Source organism: Lynx rufus, unplaced genomic scaffold (assembly GCF_022079265.1).
Source record: "Lynx rufus isolate CCGP_SWC_20201006 ecotype Redwood Valley unplaced genomic scaffold, mLynRuf1.p SCAF_11, whole genome shotgun sequence".
NCBI classification, from domain to species: domain Eukaryota; kingdom Metazoa; phylum Chordata; class Mammalia; order Carnivora; family Felidae; genus Lynx; species Lynx rufus.
In genome coordinates this window covers 49,248,838-49,263,677 of record NW_025814825.1, presented here as the reverse complement: position 1 = coordinate 49,263,677, position 14,840 = coordinate 49,248,838, and the positions used below count along the sequence as shown (strand labels likewise).

The window sequence follows — 14,840 nt, the reverse complement described above, 5'->3', positions numbered from 1 at the left end:
AAGCCCCGCATTGGGCTCTGTGCTGACAGCTCAGAGCCTGGAGCCTGCTTCGGATTCTGTGTCTCCCTCTCTCTCTTCCCCTTCTGTCTCACAGTCTCTCTCTCAAAAATAAATAAACCTGTAAAAACAAAACAAAAACACATGCTAAGTAAAACAAGTGAGTCACAAAAAGGCCCCACACTATAGGATTCTATTTATATGAAATGCCCAAAACAGGCAAATCCATAGTATCAGACAGAAACTCGATTTATGGTTGCCAGGGAATGCAGGGAGGGGGAGGTACAGAGTGAGTACTAATATGTACAGTTTCTTTTTAGGGTAATGAAAATGTTCTAAAATTAGACTGTATAGATGGGTGCACAATTTTGTGAATATACTAAGAAGTATTCAATCACACAATTTTAACAGGTGGACTTTATAATGTATGAATCTTAGCTCAACAAAGCAGTTTAAAAAACATAATAAAAAAAAAAGACCTCATCTGAGGGGGGGAAAAAAAAGTTTCAAAAATAAAGTTTCCCAAACTTTTACTTAATCAGTAAAACAAGGAAATTTTATGGCTCAATGTTTTGGCTTTAGTGTTCTTAGCTACTCTTAAAACTATGTTCCCCTGGGGCGCCTGGGTGGCGCAGTCGGTTAAGCGTCCGACTTCAGCCAGGTCACGATCTCGCGGTCCGTGAGTTCAAGCCCCGCGTCGGGCTCTGGGCTGATGGCTCAGAGCCTGGAGCCTGTTTCCGATTCTGTGTCTCCCTCTCTCTCTGCCCCTCCCCCGTTCATGCTCTGTCTCTCTCTGTCCCACAAATAAATAAACGTTGAAAAAAAAAAAAAAAAAAACTATGTTCCCAAATTCTAGTAAATACATTTTCCTATTAATTTAAAATAATTTTTAAAGGACTGTTACAATGAGTTAAAGCAACTGTTCTAATCCTCACCAAAGGTCATAATCACCTGGGAGAACTTTAGAACCAACAATGATCAGAACCCCACTCCATAAACATTTCGATTCAACTGGTCTAGGGAAAGATGTCAGTCAGCAGTGTTACTCCAGCAGTTTAAAGCTCTCCCATGGATTTAAGGATGCAGCCAGGATTGGGAATCGCCGATGTATTTTATTTTAACAGAATATGAAGCCGTGTTTAAAAAATCTTTTAGGTGAAGGCAGACCTTTTCTTAGGCAAAATAAAAAGCAGATATTTAAGAAAAATTTGTTTCTAGTCACACAACTATAAATAAAAAGCCACATAAAATACTAAATTAGTCATAAAACCCATTTAATTGAAGCTATAAAAAAAGAGGCAATATAATTGATAAAATAATTAGCAAAGAATATTTAGCATGTTTCAAAAGATTTAAAACGGGAGCAGGACACTTTACAAAAGTTGTGTGGGAAATAAAATTCTTAAACTATAAGTAGAAATGTAACATTACAGAGTATCTTATAAAATACAAGGACAGAAATATAAAAGGGCTGTATATGCTCTAAATCTGAAAACTATTAATAGTGACTAGATATTTAGGTTTAAATGTACAGTTCCTGGGAATCAGAATCATATTACTATACACATCTTCCAAACCAGTAGGCAATATTTTCCAATTAACCATGAGTAGTATCATCTTCTACAAAGTCTTTGGCCATCTCTGCTGTGATCACATCAATATGACTAACCTGAAGAATAAATGTTAAAAACAAAGTCTGTTAAATCTTCAAGACAAAATCAATGTTCTCACTGTATAGAGTAATATTTAAAACACATGGCCTATCACCTATAAATTTTATAAATCTAGACAAATGATTCTGAAACACTGACGGTAAGACTTTTTATAATGGTGTTTGTTCAGTACATTAGTTTATAAAATATTCTTCATTTTAATACTCTGAAGATCCAGGTAAGTACTAAGTACTATTGAGCCACATTTTTTCAGTTTTTATTATTTTGCTATTTCAAAGAATCTTGAGGCTGAAGAGATCAAGAAGAGCTACATGGGCAAAATATAAAGGAGTGTATCTAACTGTAAAAAGCTGTGCACTAAATAGACAAGACAGGAAGATATTGTCTCTTAATGCCAATGAAAATAAAATCAATGCAATGAATGCTATAAAACTAATTGCTAAACTTCGTAGGCATTTGAAGGAAAAGCTTTTTCTTTACAAACTCATTGTAAGAGAAGCAACAACCTTCTAGGTTTTCATGATTTAAGTAACATAAAACAAGAATTTGACAAATATGAACTTAAATTTCATGTAAAAAAAATTTACCTTATTTCTAAACTTTACACCATAGAATTTGTCAGCTGACTCAAGCAGTTCAGGCCTAAAAGTAGTTGTAATAAATTGTGCATGTACGGCAAGTTCCATAATCATATCTGTAAAAAAGAAATAGTAACTTAATAAACCCTTTTCTCAGTAGATCTGAACATTTAAATATTATTTGATTTTATTTTACGAAAGAGAGAGAGAGAGAGAGAGAGAGAGAGGGAGGGAGGGAGGGAAAGGGTAGGAGCACATGTGTAAGGGGGGAAGGGGGGCAGAGGGAGAGAGAGGGAAAGAATCCCAAACAGGCTTTATGCTCAGCGTTGATCTTGATGCTTGGATCATGACCTGAACCAAAATCAAGAGTTGGATGCTCAATCCGCTAAGCCATCCAGGCGGCCTTAAGCAGATCTGAACATTTAAAAAACAACTATCTTTACTCTTTACCTAAAATCCAAAACAGCCTGTGATTTTATTTTTCATGCATACATCTGCAAACATTACCAACTTAATCTTTTAAATTAGGGGTAAATCTTTAGTCCACGAACTTACAGAATATGAAGTAGCAGCTACTTACCAACACAGTATTAAAAACATCAGAGCAAAACAAGCTTTCTCACAAAAAAAGAACAACCAGGGCACCTGCATGGCTCAGTCCGTTGGGTATCTGACTTTGGCTCAGGTCGTGATCTCATGGCTTGTGAGTTTAAGCCCGGAGACGGGCTCTGTGATGACAGCTCGGAGCCTGGAGCCTGCTTTGGATTCTGTCTCACTCTCTCTGCCCCTCCCCTGCTCATGCACTGTCTCTAAGATGAACAACAATAACAACAACAACAACAAAAGAACAACCTTCCCCTGCTGCCCACTTCTCCAAAGAGGTTTTGAGTTTACTAAAGGTTAAATTTAGGTTTTTAAAATACAGAATCAACACTTTATGCCAGGGGCTATTCAAACATTAAGAAAAGCAAGTTTTAATATAAGAGACTTCTGTGTAAAGTTTAACTGAAGTTAGGATTTTCAACAGACTCCAAGAAACACGTTGGCTTTTCACAAAACTAAGCTTTGTAAAGTAGTCTAAAACTAAATTTTTAAAAACTTTTAAAAGAAATTTTGGGGCGCCTGGGTGGCGCAGTCGGTTAAGCGTCCGACTTCAGCCAGGTCACGATCTCACGGTCCGTGAGTTCGAGCCCCGCGTCAGGCTCTGGGCTGATGGCTCGGAGCCTGGAGCCTGTTTCTGATTCTGTGTCTCCCTCTCTCTCTGCCCCTCCCCCGTTCATGCTCTGTCTCTCTCTGTCCCAAAAATAAATAAAACGTTGAAAAAAAAAAATTAAAAAAAAAAAAAAAAAGAAATTTTATTTACTGAATATATACCCTGTCTAGTCCCAAGTATGTTAGGCAACAAGAAGTCACAATCAAAAGAGGCAAGCTATCATTGTTAAGTTCTCGTCCAGTATAACCCAAAATTACCTGACACAGCCTTTCTGTGCTGGGCATCCAGAGCCTGGTCAATCTCATCAAACAGGTAAAAAGGAGCTGGGTCACATTTCTGAATGGCAAAAATCAGAGCAAGAGCTACCAAGGATTTCTGTCCACCGGAAAGCTGTTGCATTTCTCTCATTTCGCCTTGTTTTCCTGTAAATGATACCTAAAAAAACCATTTAATTAGTAACCAAAAGGGGTAAAATCATAATCACCTCCTAAAATTAAGTCACATACAACAATGCACCAATTTAATCTATAAAACATTCTACAAATCCCACTATGGTAGTACTGAGGGAAACTGGATATAAAGGTTTGTTACCCTAATTCCAACTCCAGTGAACTGGTCGACTGATGGGACACTGCTTTGTGACCCAGAACCCCTCTCACTTTCACCGCTTCCTTCTCCTTCATCCTGAGACTGACTGCCCTCCACGTCTCCTTTCTTCATCACCAAAGTAGCTTTGCCACCAGGTACCAACTTCTGGAATACTTCACTGAAGTTCTTAGATACCTTAAAATGAAGGAATGAATGAATGAATAAGTGTCAATTCAAATATAAATTCTGCTTAGGTGGAACTGCACATACTATTTCTTAAAGCAAAGACAAATATTTAAAAACAATCATAAATAGTGTTTAATCTTAAAAACAAGAGTAACAAACTAAATTCTTTTAAGAGCTGTGCAGGATATTCTAGTTACTGTGTTAGAAAACTGTATGCGGGGATTTGTTCATGTGTGTTAGATCCACCTATCAGTGGAAAAAAAACCTTTAAAACCTTTGCAAACCGAATAATAAACTAAAGGCTGAAGTTTTTGTCTTGTGTACATATTAACTACAAAATAGAAACATACCTGTTTGAAAGTTAACTGAATAGCTTCATATTTTCGAAGTTCAAGTACATTCATCAGTTCCATGATTGATTTGTATCCCCTATCCAATTCTTCTTGTCGTTTTATTAACTTTTCTTTTTGCTCAGAGAAATTTACAAACTGATCTAAAGCTTTTTTGTTAACATGGCTGTACTTCTTCAATTCTGTGTTGCACTGTTCAAGTTTTCGAAACAGCTATAAAGAGGAAAAATGTATAAATAAATTCACATGCAGAGAAATCTGCAACAAGACTTCACATTTAAAACCAAGAAGATTTACCTGTTTGAGGCTCAGCGTCTGGTACTTTTCAAATGCTTCCTGGGGAAGTGACCCAAGTTCACGAATTTTCTTCATGCACTCTTCTTTCTTCTTCAGCAGCATGCCTTGTCGATTTGTCATCTTTTCCAGTTCCTTAGTATCATGATTGATAGCATCCATGTGTTCTTTTTCCATATTTTTCCAGCGTTCCATACTCTTCTGAAGCTCCTTAATTCCAGCTTCTGTTTTATCAATGGAATTGTCCAAATCTAAAATGGAGGGAAAAAACAAATTAGACCATAATACCTATTTTAAAGCTAGATTGTTATTTAACCAAAGATTTTAATGGCCAAATTTATCAAAATAAGTAGATTTGAGTTTTTCATAATGTTTGTTTAAATTTTACTGTGTAAATCTATGAAACACTTAATTCAGGACAAAACAGGAGTATACATTAGTCACTCAAGTATATTATTTCACATTATTGAATGTTTATGTTTATAAAAAACTAAAAAAATAATTTTCTTCTCAGCAACTAGGTGATAAGAAACTAGTTCGGCTATTTCACACTTCTGGCAATAAAATTAATAATTACAGTCTCTCATAAAATTGTCACAAACATTTTCCAACAAAACAGAGATTACGATTTATAACCAACCCACTAAATTCCATCCACTATAAATTATTTATGCTGATGGAAAACAGAAAAAATATTAGTATATGCTTTTGCCTATTTGGGTATTTCATTGTGTAGTAAACAATTTTATCAAATAATCTAAATTTAACAAACTACAAAAAAATTTAATTTTTTAAAATGTTTATTTATTTTGAGAAAGAGCATGTAAGCAGGGAGGGGCAGAGAGAGAGAGGAAGAGAGAGAATCTGAAGCAGGCTATGTGCTGTCAGTGCAGAGCCCGACAAGGGGCTCAAACTCACGAACCATGAGATCATGACCTGAGCTGAAATCAAGAGCTGGATGCTTAACCAGCTGAACCACCCAGGCACCCCCCCAGAAATCTTTCTACTAAATAAAAATTCACCTTCTGATCGTGCCATAGTATCTTTTACTCTTTTATTGATTGCTTCAAGTTCTGAAGTTGTAGCAGTGAGAACAGTACCCCCTTCTGTCTCTCTCAGTTCATTAAGTTCCTGTAACATAAAAGGAACTTAAAACCATTAAACCACAAAATATGAATTCTGTTAGTTTCAAAATGTTATGACTTCAACAGTTGCTGATAGCGGTTATGTTGAATAAACATTCAAGAGAACTAGAAAGTACACTCTGTATAACTACAAATATTTACAGTATCCATTAAAAGGGGGAAAAAGTAATATAATTAGAAAATTTCTCAGCATGGGACTACTACTGAGAAAACATTAATAACTAACATTTACTGATCACCTAGAATGTGCCAGGATAATCATACACAACAGGCATTACTGTTATGCTTATTTTTCACGAGAGGAAACTGAGGCTCAGTAATATTAAAGTACTTGCTTGCACAAGATCATACATTAGATGGCAGTGCTAGAACTCCAACCCAGGGTAGGGGGGTCTTTCTGTCCCCAAAGCACATGCTCTCAATCAGAGCCACTTGTGTGTACGTACTTTCAAAAGGTTACAGTCATCAAAGGACCCTCAAAAAAGAACATACCTGTTCCACTTGGTCCAAGCGTTTTCTCAAATTCTCATTCAGGTATGTCTCCACTCGAGTAATAATACCTTCTAATTTAATTCTTTCATTCAGCAACTGTCTGTTTTCCTAGAAAAAAAAGTATTATTTGTCTACATAGGAATTCACATTTCCCACACAGGAATGCTGTTTATTTGCTGTCCTCTCCATTACTTGTGTTCAAATGAGCTGCAATCGAGTTTTACATCCTTCTAAAAAGCCCTATAATTTCTTCATTTTTCTCTCTTATCTATTCAGAATGCTAAGTTTGTGTGCTTGGTTCATTTTTTTTTTTTCTTTGTAAAGATTTTATTTTTAAGTTATCTTTATACCTAACATGGAGCTTGAACTCACAACTCCAAGATCAAGAGTTATATGCTCTACTGACTGAGCCACCCAGGCACCCCAGCTTGGTTCTTTTTATAAGACATCTGCAAAAAATACTTTACCTACTTTTCATTTTTTTGGACTTAGTGTTTACATCTCCATACTCAAAAATCAAATGCTATTAAAATGTTTAATCAAAACAATATTATTACATGTGTAAAAGTGGTCACATCAATAAAGACAGCAAAACTAACAAGTCAATCTTACTACTAATAAATGTACATTAAATAAGATGGAAGAAAATGAAGATTTCTTGCATAATCCTAACATATCCAGAATGCTTCAGAAAAACCTATTTACTCTTATGGATATTAGAAGTCCAAGTCTCACATACCTATTTTCTCAAGGTTCCTTTTTTTACAATCCCTTAGTAGCAAGAAACTTTTCACAATAGCCAATTATTAAAATTTCGTCAGTTGTACTTGCCTGCTGAAGTTGACGAATTTCATCATTGAGTGCATCTACTCTCTTCTGATCTTCCAGACTAAGTTGAGAAAGCAAGTCCGTTCCTAGTTCTGCTTTCAATGATTCTCTGGTGGACTCCATAGCATGCAAACTTGCCTCCAAACTTTGTAAGCTACGTTGCTATGTGACAGATCATACATTTATTAATAAAGGTATCAGTCTGTATTACTTACAATAGTGAAAAACCGAGAACAATCTATATTTGATGTTAAAGTGAACTAAATCATATCAACTCAAGTAACTATTAGGTATCCATTAAATTTGAATAGAACTAAATAGCAGTAAGAAAAATATTTATGATACAATACTATCAGGGTATGTGGAATAAATCATATTCCATGACCAAATTGTATAAAAATCTTCTTGAATATTAATAAGAACAAAAAGAAAAGACTGCTAGAATGTGTTAGGGTGGTATAGTTGGAAAAATTTTTTAAAAAACTGTTTAGTACTATTGATCATCTGAACAGTTTTTGTCAAAACTGCTACAAGTTTCTGAGACATACGTATTATCACTTGTAATTCAACAGTAATAGTTTAGTTTCTACCCTGTTTTAATATAATCTGGATAAAATGCAACCACATATTCAACTTCATAAGCAGTGCTTAATGGACAAAAATGATTACTGACAGGACAACCAATATAACACGTGGTCCACCCCAATTCTAAATAATTAAATCTGTAGTGAATGGGACATACTTACGAACCTTTGGCATAAAGGTTTTCTCTGACTGCTGCCTCTTCTCTTTGAGCATCTTCATTTCTGATAATATGCTATCTCGAGATGCTTTAAATTTCCTTTGCTGGGTCTCTATCTGCTGCATTTGGTTCATCAACTGATCAATTTCATTATTAATCCATATACAAGGCTAAGGAAAATGTGCTCTAAAAACATCTCTTAAAAACACTGTGTATCCCCTTCCTTTTCTTTACCTCCAAATAAAAGTTATTTCCTCAGACTTATGGACCATAACAATGCTAAATTAAATACTACATCAAATGTGTTTAATCATAAAGAAGCTTAAAACATTTCACCCCACCATTTCTCTCTCAAAATAACTTAGATTTTCCTTAAAGTTACATATAAAATATATATATAAGTATATACAAATTTATATATAATTTTACTTAATGTTTATAAATTTTATATATTACATATACGTATTTTATATATATTTCATATATATATATTATATATTACATATATGCAATAAATATATAAATTCTTGGGAAATCCGAGGAGATCTAAATATTATCTTTTACATCTTTCATTCAAAAAATATTTACTGTGTAATCTATTATGTTTAAATCACCACATAAGGTAGTTATGTATGAAGAGGAGGCCTTGCCCAATGTAGACAAATAATACCACCTCACTGGATTATTAAATACAGAAGATAGTGGATGTATGCTGTCAATATCCTCCTTTCTTAGTGTTTCCCCATGTTTTCTTTGTGCCAACATCTTACCAAATTTGGGCAGTTCTAAAGATGCTCTACAGACCCTTGCAGAGTCCAGACTAACATGTTTATTTACCTTTTTCTCTGTGCTGCTGCTTGCACTGATGACACAGAAGCTATAAAATCACTTAAAAAAACTGCCAGTTTCATTGAAGAATATCCCAATGATTCACTCACTCAGTAAAAATGATTGTTCTTGATGCTGGAATACCTACATATATATATTTTTAAGTAATCTCTGCACTCAATGTGGGTCTTGAACTCATGATCCGGAGATGAAGAGTTGGATGCTTTACTGACTGAGCAAGCCAGACACCCATCAAGTACCTATATTTTTTAAATTGTGTGACATAATGTGAAGTACATATTGAGCACTTTTGCCTTACACCAAAGTAGCATGGTTATCTTAAGAAAATGCACAAGTACAACGCTCCTGCTGTGAGCTAAACTAGCCACTCGTTATGGAACACCAGCTTTATCTCAAAGAACGGAGAATACGGTTTACTAGGACTTGGACTTTGACAGCCATTTCCTCCACTAATACTAAATCTGTATCAAATGACTCTGAAGTAGTAAAATCGAATGCACATTTTCAACCCCTACATTTAACTTCTTTGCAGTATAATGGTATTACTGATGCCCCAACCCTTCTTCCTTGAAGCAATAACCTGGTTTTCCTTCTACAATTCTGATTGATCTTCTTCAGTTTCCTCTGTCCCCTTAAATTTTAGTGTACTTCAGGTTCTTTGCTCTCATAAACAGACTCACTGCTATTACCTATTTAATAGCTAATCAAAGAATCAATGTTAAAGTAGTTTTTTTCCCCGTCTTCAGGAGTTAATAAGTTTTGACAAATAAGCTTCTATGCTTAAAGAAAAATCAAATATGAAGAATCTTTTTCTCACTATATGTATGTAAGAAAACACACCTAACATGAAAAAAATTATATATTCTAACCCAAACACAGTTCTCCACAGCAAAACAGGACAAAAAGATATTTTCAATATTTCTGCGAAGGTTTTCATTGAGCTTTGCTTCAAGCTCACCTAGTTCTTCTTCTGCTTTTCTAACATCTTTCTGCAATTCAAGTCTAGATTTCCTTGTGTCATAATAACCTCCAGTGAGAGCACCCCGATGACTAACTTGGTCACCTACAAACAAAACATAAGAAAGGTAGATATTCTGTATAACAACTTCTTTATTCAATGATAAATTGATTTATAATCAAACAACTATTCTAAAGCTTTATTTATTTAATGAGAATTAGAAAGGATTTAAGTCAGCCTGAAAAACTTTTCCTTTCCAACTGTTAAAATCTTTGTTTAAAAAATGTGCCTGCTAGGGACACCTGGGAGGCTCAGTTGGTTAAGCACCTGACTTCAGCTCAGGTCATTATCTACAGGCAGTTCAAGGATGTAGGCCCTGTCTCCGGTTCTGGGCTGACAGCTCAGAGCCTTGGGCCTGCTTCTAATTCTGTGTCTCCTTCTCTCTCTGCCCTTCCCCCACTCATGCTCTGTTTTTCTCTCTCTCTCAAAAATAAACATTAAAAAAAAAAGTGTGCCTTTTAGATGAGTCTGAACATCTGCCAGAAAGGAAAGAAGTGCTAATAAAAACTAATGGGGACATGTCAACAGGACACAGGACTTGGGAGCTTGGAATTCCCACTGGCCATATTTGGGAAAATTTGAACATCAAACAATAATGGCAATGCAGTAACACAACAACAACAACAAAAAGTCACGAATCACAGTGCTACTTAAAAAATAAAAAAAAAAAAAGGGAAGGGGTTCTTCTTTACAGAAGAGTGACAGTTAGTAAATACAGAAACCTTGACAGAATTTAAGAATCCCCATTTGGAATCCCCTGGTGTATTAACTGAGTCAGGCAAGGGCTAGCAAAGGAAGCTAAACCATTGGTAAAAAAGTTGTCAAGGAACCTGATATTCATGTTTTCTTAAAGGATAGTCCCATATATCACTTACTAATTATGAAGAAAAACGGTACCTTTATAACTCAGAGATTGGTCAAACTTAGCATGATTAACAGTGGGACATTGTGTGATGCAAGAAGTATACACCTTGAATGTTTAAATTGAAACTAATGATGAGGAAGCAATAAGACAAATACAGAAAATGGAAGATTCTATGAAAAAGTCAATTTCCTGAGGGTATGAGAGAACAGGAGGAGCTGTCCTATATTGAAAGAATCCAAACAGAAGACATTCCATGCATCCTTGATTAGATCCTGGACAGAAAAATATTTTGGGACAACTGGGGAAAATTTTACTGTAGATACTTTTGATGATATTTTAGATTTGTAGATACTTTTAGATGATATTATTGGGTTAATGTTAAATTTCTTAGGTGTAACCTAAGTTATGATACCTGTGGTCATTAAGGAGAATATCCTTACTCTTAGAAGATACACATACTTAACTTTAGAAATAAAGTATCATAACTGTATTTATTTTATAACTTATTCTCAGAGGTAGTTCAAAACGAAAAAAATTGTCTATAGAGATGAAGCGGGGGGGGTTACTTTCTTTCATTAACATATAAATTATAAAGAGAAGGAAAAAAATTAAAAAATGAAGGCAGGTAAACTTATACACCAGAGGTTCGTAACCTAGACCCTAGACTTCATGGATAAAATTCAGGAAATCCATGACTTGGTAGGAAAAAAAATTTACTTCTTTATTTTTATACTAACTTCAAAATGAAATTTACCAATTCCCTCTGTAACAAGAACTATAGTGCTAGTATCAGTACTCGTAACTTTGTTACCAGGAGAAATAACAGCTATTTTCTATATAACAGCTATAAGATTATACTTGCTGGAAATCTCAAAATATTGTTTACATGTATCAGTACTTCAAAATTATATTAGATTCACTGCTAAATCTTGTTTTTGAATACCTTCAAGAATAAACTACTATGTCATATTTGAAAAAATACTGTGATTACCATGCCAATACAGTTTCTTTAGTGATCCAAAGTATTTTATGCACTTAAAAACATTTTGAGAAAGGGTTCACAGACTTTACTCAAGAGCCAAAGAAGTCCACAGTGCAAAAAAGGTTAAGAACCCCTACTATAGACCAAATGATTATATTTAAGACAGACATCAACTAAATAAAAAGTGTGGACCCTGTTTGGACTCTGACTTAAACCAACTATTTAACAATGACAAAAAAAGGCACAATGAATTTTGAAATACTTAAAACTAAAACTGAATTTGTTCAAAGCCAAGAATTACTATTACAAACCTTCCAGGGTAATGCAGTCCATAGTGAAAGCACGTGCTAGCTGGGTTGAAACTTCCATGCTACGACAAATAAGTGTTTTCCCAAACACGTGTTTGAAAGCTTTGTCAAATCTGGGATTGTACCTCAGTTTACTTATCATAGGAATAGCATCCTAAAAATGAATATTTTGGTCAGCAAAAAGATCACAACACAGTTAATTAAAACATGCTAACAGAATTATGAATTGCATCTTTATGAAATACAAAGAAACATAAATGCCTATTTCAAAACTATTTTTACTCTGAAGAAGTTAGAAAAATCATTCTACTGAAATATATGGGAAACTGCATTCATGTACAGATTTTCAAGATCAGGGCACAGTGACAAAGAATTTAGTGGTTCCACAGTCAGTGGCACAAGTTCAAATCCTAGTTCTGACACTCACTAGATGTATACTTTGGACAAGCTGCTTAACTTCTCCATTTAATAGTTATTTCACCTACAAAACTGTGATAATAGTACCTTCTTAAGTTGTTAAGACCAGACAAACTAATAATATGTAAAACACACAGGACAGCATCTGTCACATAGAAAAGCCAAATAAAAGTAAACTAATAGTATTTCCTCAAAATGTTTTCATTATATGTCTTAGATATTCAGAAAAACTTTTTCATATAAAATTTTCTTTTACACTCTTCTAAACTATTAGAAAAAGACTTATAATTTTCACATTAGGAAATATATCCTATACACAGAACAATGCAACAAATATGTTAAGCTTAAATCAATAATTATAAAGAGAACACCAATATAGCTACCATGGAAAACAAGAAATAAAACACCGCGGACACTTAGTAGTGTGGACCCTTTAAGAGAAGAAAAAAGAAGAAGAAAAAGCTGGACCCTTTAAGTAGCTTATAAGATTCTCACTGTTCACCTAAGTTGTTATCATTCTCATAGACTTTCAGCTTTAACCTTAGGATAGAACCGTTGCGAATACGTCAACATTCCGAAACCAAATACCCTCAAAGCAATTACATTTTTTTTAAGAATTCTACCTGAGGAATATTTTTAATCCATTTATAAATGTATACTAGCAAGTAACAAAAGCAACATTATGCTTTCAGGTCCTATCATCTTGGTAGACATTTTTATTTTATTTATAAGTCATTTAAAAAGCATATTCAGAAAACTTAGAATATATTCACTTCAAACGATAGTTCCTCAGGAGTTTCTTCTTAATTTTGTCACCTGGGATACTCTCTCAAAGTATCCTGTGCTTATGTATTTTAACATTTTACACATTTGCAATGATTTGTTTCATGTCTTGGCTGTGACCTGTCTCCCTTCCCATCCCTATGCTATATGGGAAGAAACCATGCTTATCTCACCGATCAGTGAATCCTAATGCACTGTGCCCGTGCACTAGCATGGACTAACCATGAGAAAAAATGACTTATTGAAAGGTAGACCTTCACACACACCAACTCACATTGGTCTCAGGATAGGCAGTATCCCTGACATCTAACTTGTTAAGAGGCAGAAAAGTGACCTCTCCAGGAAGATTCATTTTATTGAACTCCATCAAAATCTTCGTGCTGACTTCATCCGAATCAACAATGTGATAAAATAACCTTACAGGTAAACAAAACAAAACACATTTGTATTGCTAGACTTTAAAGTGCTATAAACATTTAAGCAAACAACTCAGTTTTTTTCTATGCAACCCAATTTGAACTGGGGTAGGGTGGGAGGGAAACTACTTAGAAAATTCCAATGGGGGTAGGGAGAGAACTACAATTAGGAACACTTAACGCCTACATCTTTAACCAGAAAGTTAAATAAGCAACTAGGATAAAAGGCAATGGGAGATACATTGTACTAAAACTCCAAAAAGCTTTTTATTCTTATTCCTTCTTTCCTTTAAAAATTCAAAATACCAAACAAAAACCTCACCTGTTGCCCGCAGTGACTTCCACGCATGTGTAGAAAGCAGGCTCACATTCGAAGTTATTCATCACAATGCCGTGATAGCCATTTTGAACATGCTGGTTTATTCCTTTCCTACGAAAGTGGTCCAGTACTTTGTTTATGCTGTCTATTCCATTTAAAATAGCCTGTTAAATTGTCAGAGGTAAAAATTTTTTAAATAATACTGCCAACGGCACCCCTCTGGTAAGAAATAAACCCATTACCCTACACGTTAAAAAATATTCCAGAGATTAAACTGAACACCCTCCCCAACAATACCTCACCCCCTTGAAAAATGCCAACTACATGAAATACTTTTATATTATGGGTTCTAGTCTATGATACTAATATTAAAAATAGGCTCTTCATCTAAACATCAAAAGTGCTAGAATTAATAGTATGGGTGGTAGTAAGGCTGCTTAAACAAGACCCATCATTTCAAATTTATAGGACAAGTGATTTGCACTCTTATTTACTACCTGGAACCAATGACTTACAGCTTGAAAACTAATATTCTTCTGTAATAACTGGCTCATTGTAAAGCGAAGTAATGAAAAGAACCTGCCCACCTTTCCTGTTGCTGCTCTAAGAAGTTGCTGTTTCTTTTCAAGATCTTCTCTTTTAGCAGCAAGCGCTTGCTGTTCTGCATTCTCCTCTCTCCACAAATAACTGATCAATAAAAATTAGACTGTCTTTAATTATAAAAGCATTAAGAATAGGCACCAACAGTATATAATTGAGGATAAAATACTGAAAAAAAAATCAAACTTGAATAGTTC

The 14,840-nt window shown here is 34.6% G+C and overlaps 1 protein-coding gene across 1 annotated transcript in view; it reads right to left on the bottom strand.

Moving 5' to 3' along the window:
• Positions 1–1,254: 1,254 nt before the first annotated feature.
• SMC3 (structural maintenance of chromosomes 3) overlaps positions 1,255–14,840 on the bottom strand; it is a 38,288-nt gene continuing 24,702 nt past the window's right edge. Inside the window, exons 15-29 of the mRNA XM_047073427.1 lie at positions 14,631–14,730; positions 14,047–14,207; positions 13,583–13,724; positions 12,112–12,262; positions 9,846–9,998; positions 8,095–8,246; positions 7,348–7,506; positions 6,517–6,624; positions 5,902–6,010; positions 4,883–5,130; positions 4,586–4,798; positions 4,053–4,244; positions 3,719–3,896; positions 2,258–2,364; positions 1,255–1,666 (exon numbers count right to left, since the gene is read on the bottom strand). Of these exons, the coding sequence (XP_046929383.1) occupies positions 1,595–1,666; positions 2,258–2,364; positions 3,719–3,896; positions 4,053–4,244; positions 4,586–4,798; positions 4,883–5,130; positions 5,902–6,010; positions 6,517–6,624; positions 7,348–7,506; positions 8,095–8,246; positions 9,846–9,998; positions 12,112–12,262; positions 13,583–13,724; positions 14,047–14,207; positions 14,631–14,730 (2,245 nt within the window). The 3' untranslated portion in view covers positions 1,255–1,594. The remainder of the gene's footprint in view (positions 1,667–2,257; positions 2,365–3,718; positions 3,897–4,052; positions 4,245–4,585; positions 4,799–4,882; positions 5,131–5,901; positions 6,011–6,516; positions 6,625–7,347; positions 7,507–8,094; positions 8,247–9,845; positions 9,999–12,111; positions 12,263–13,582; positions 13,725–14,046; positions 14,208–14,630; positions 14,731–14,840) is intronic.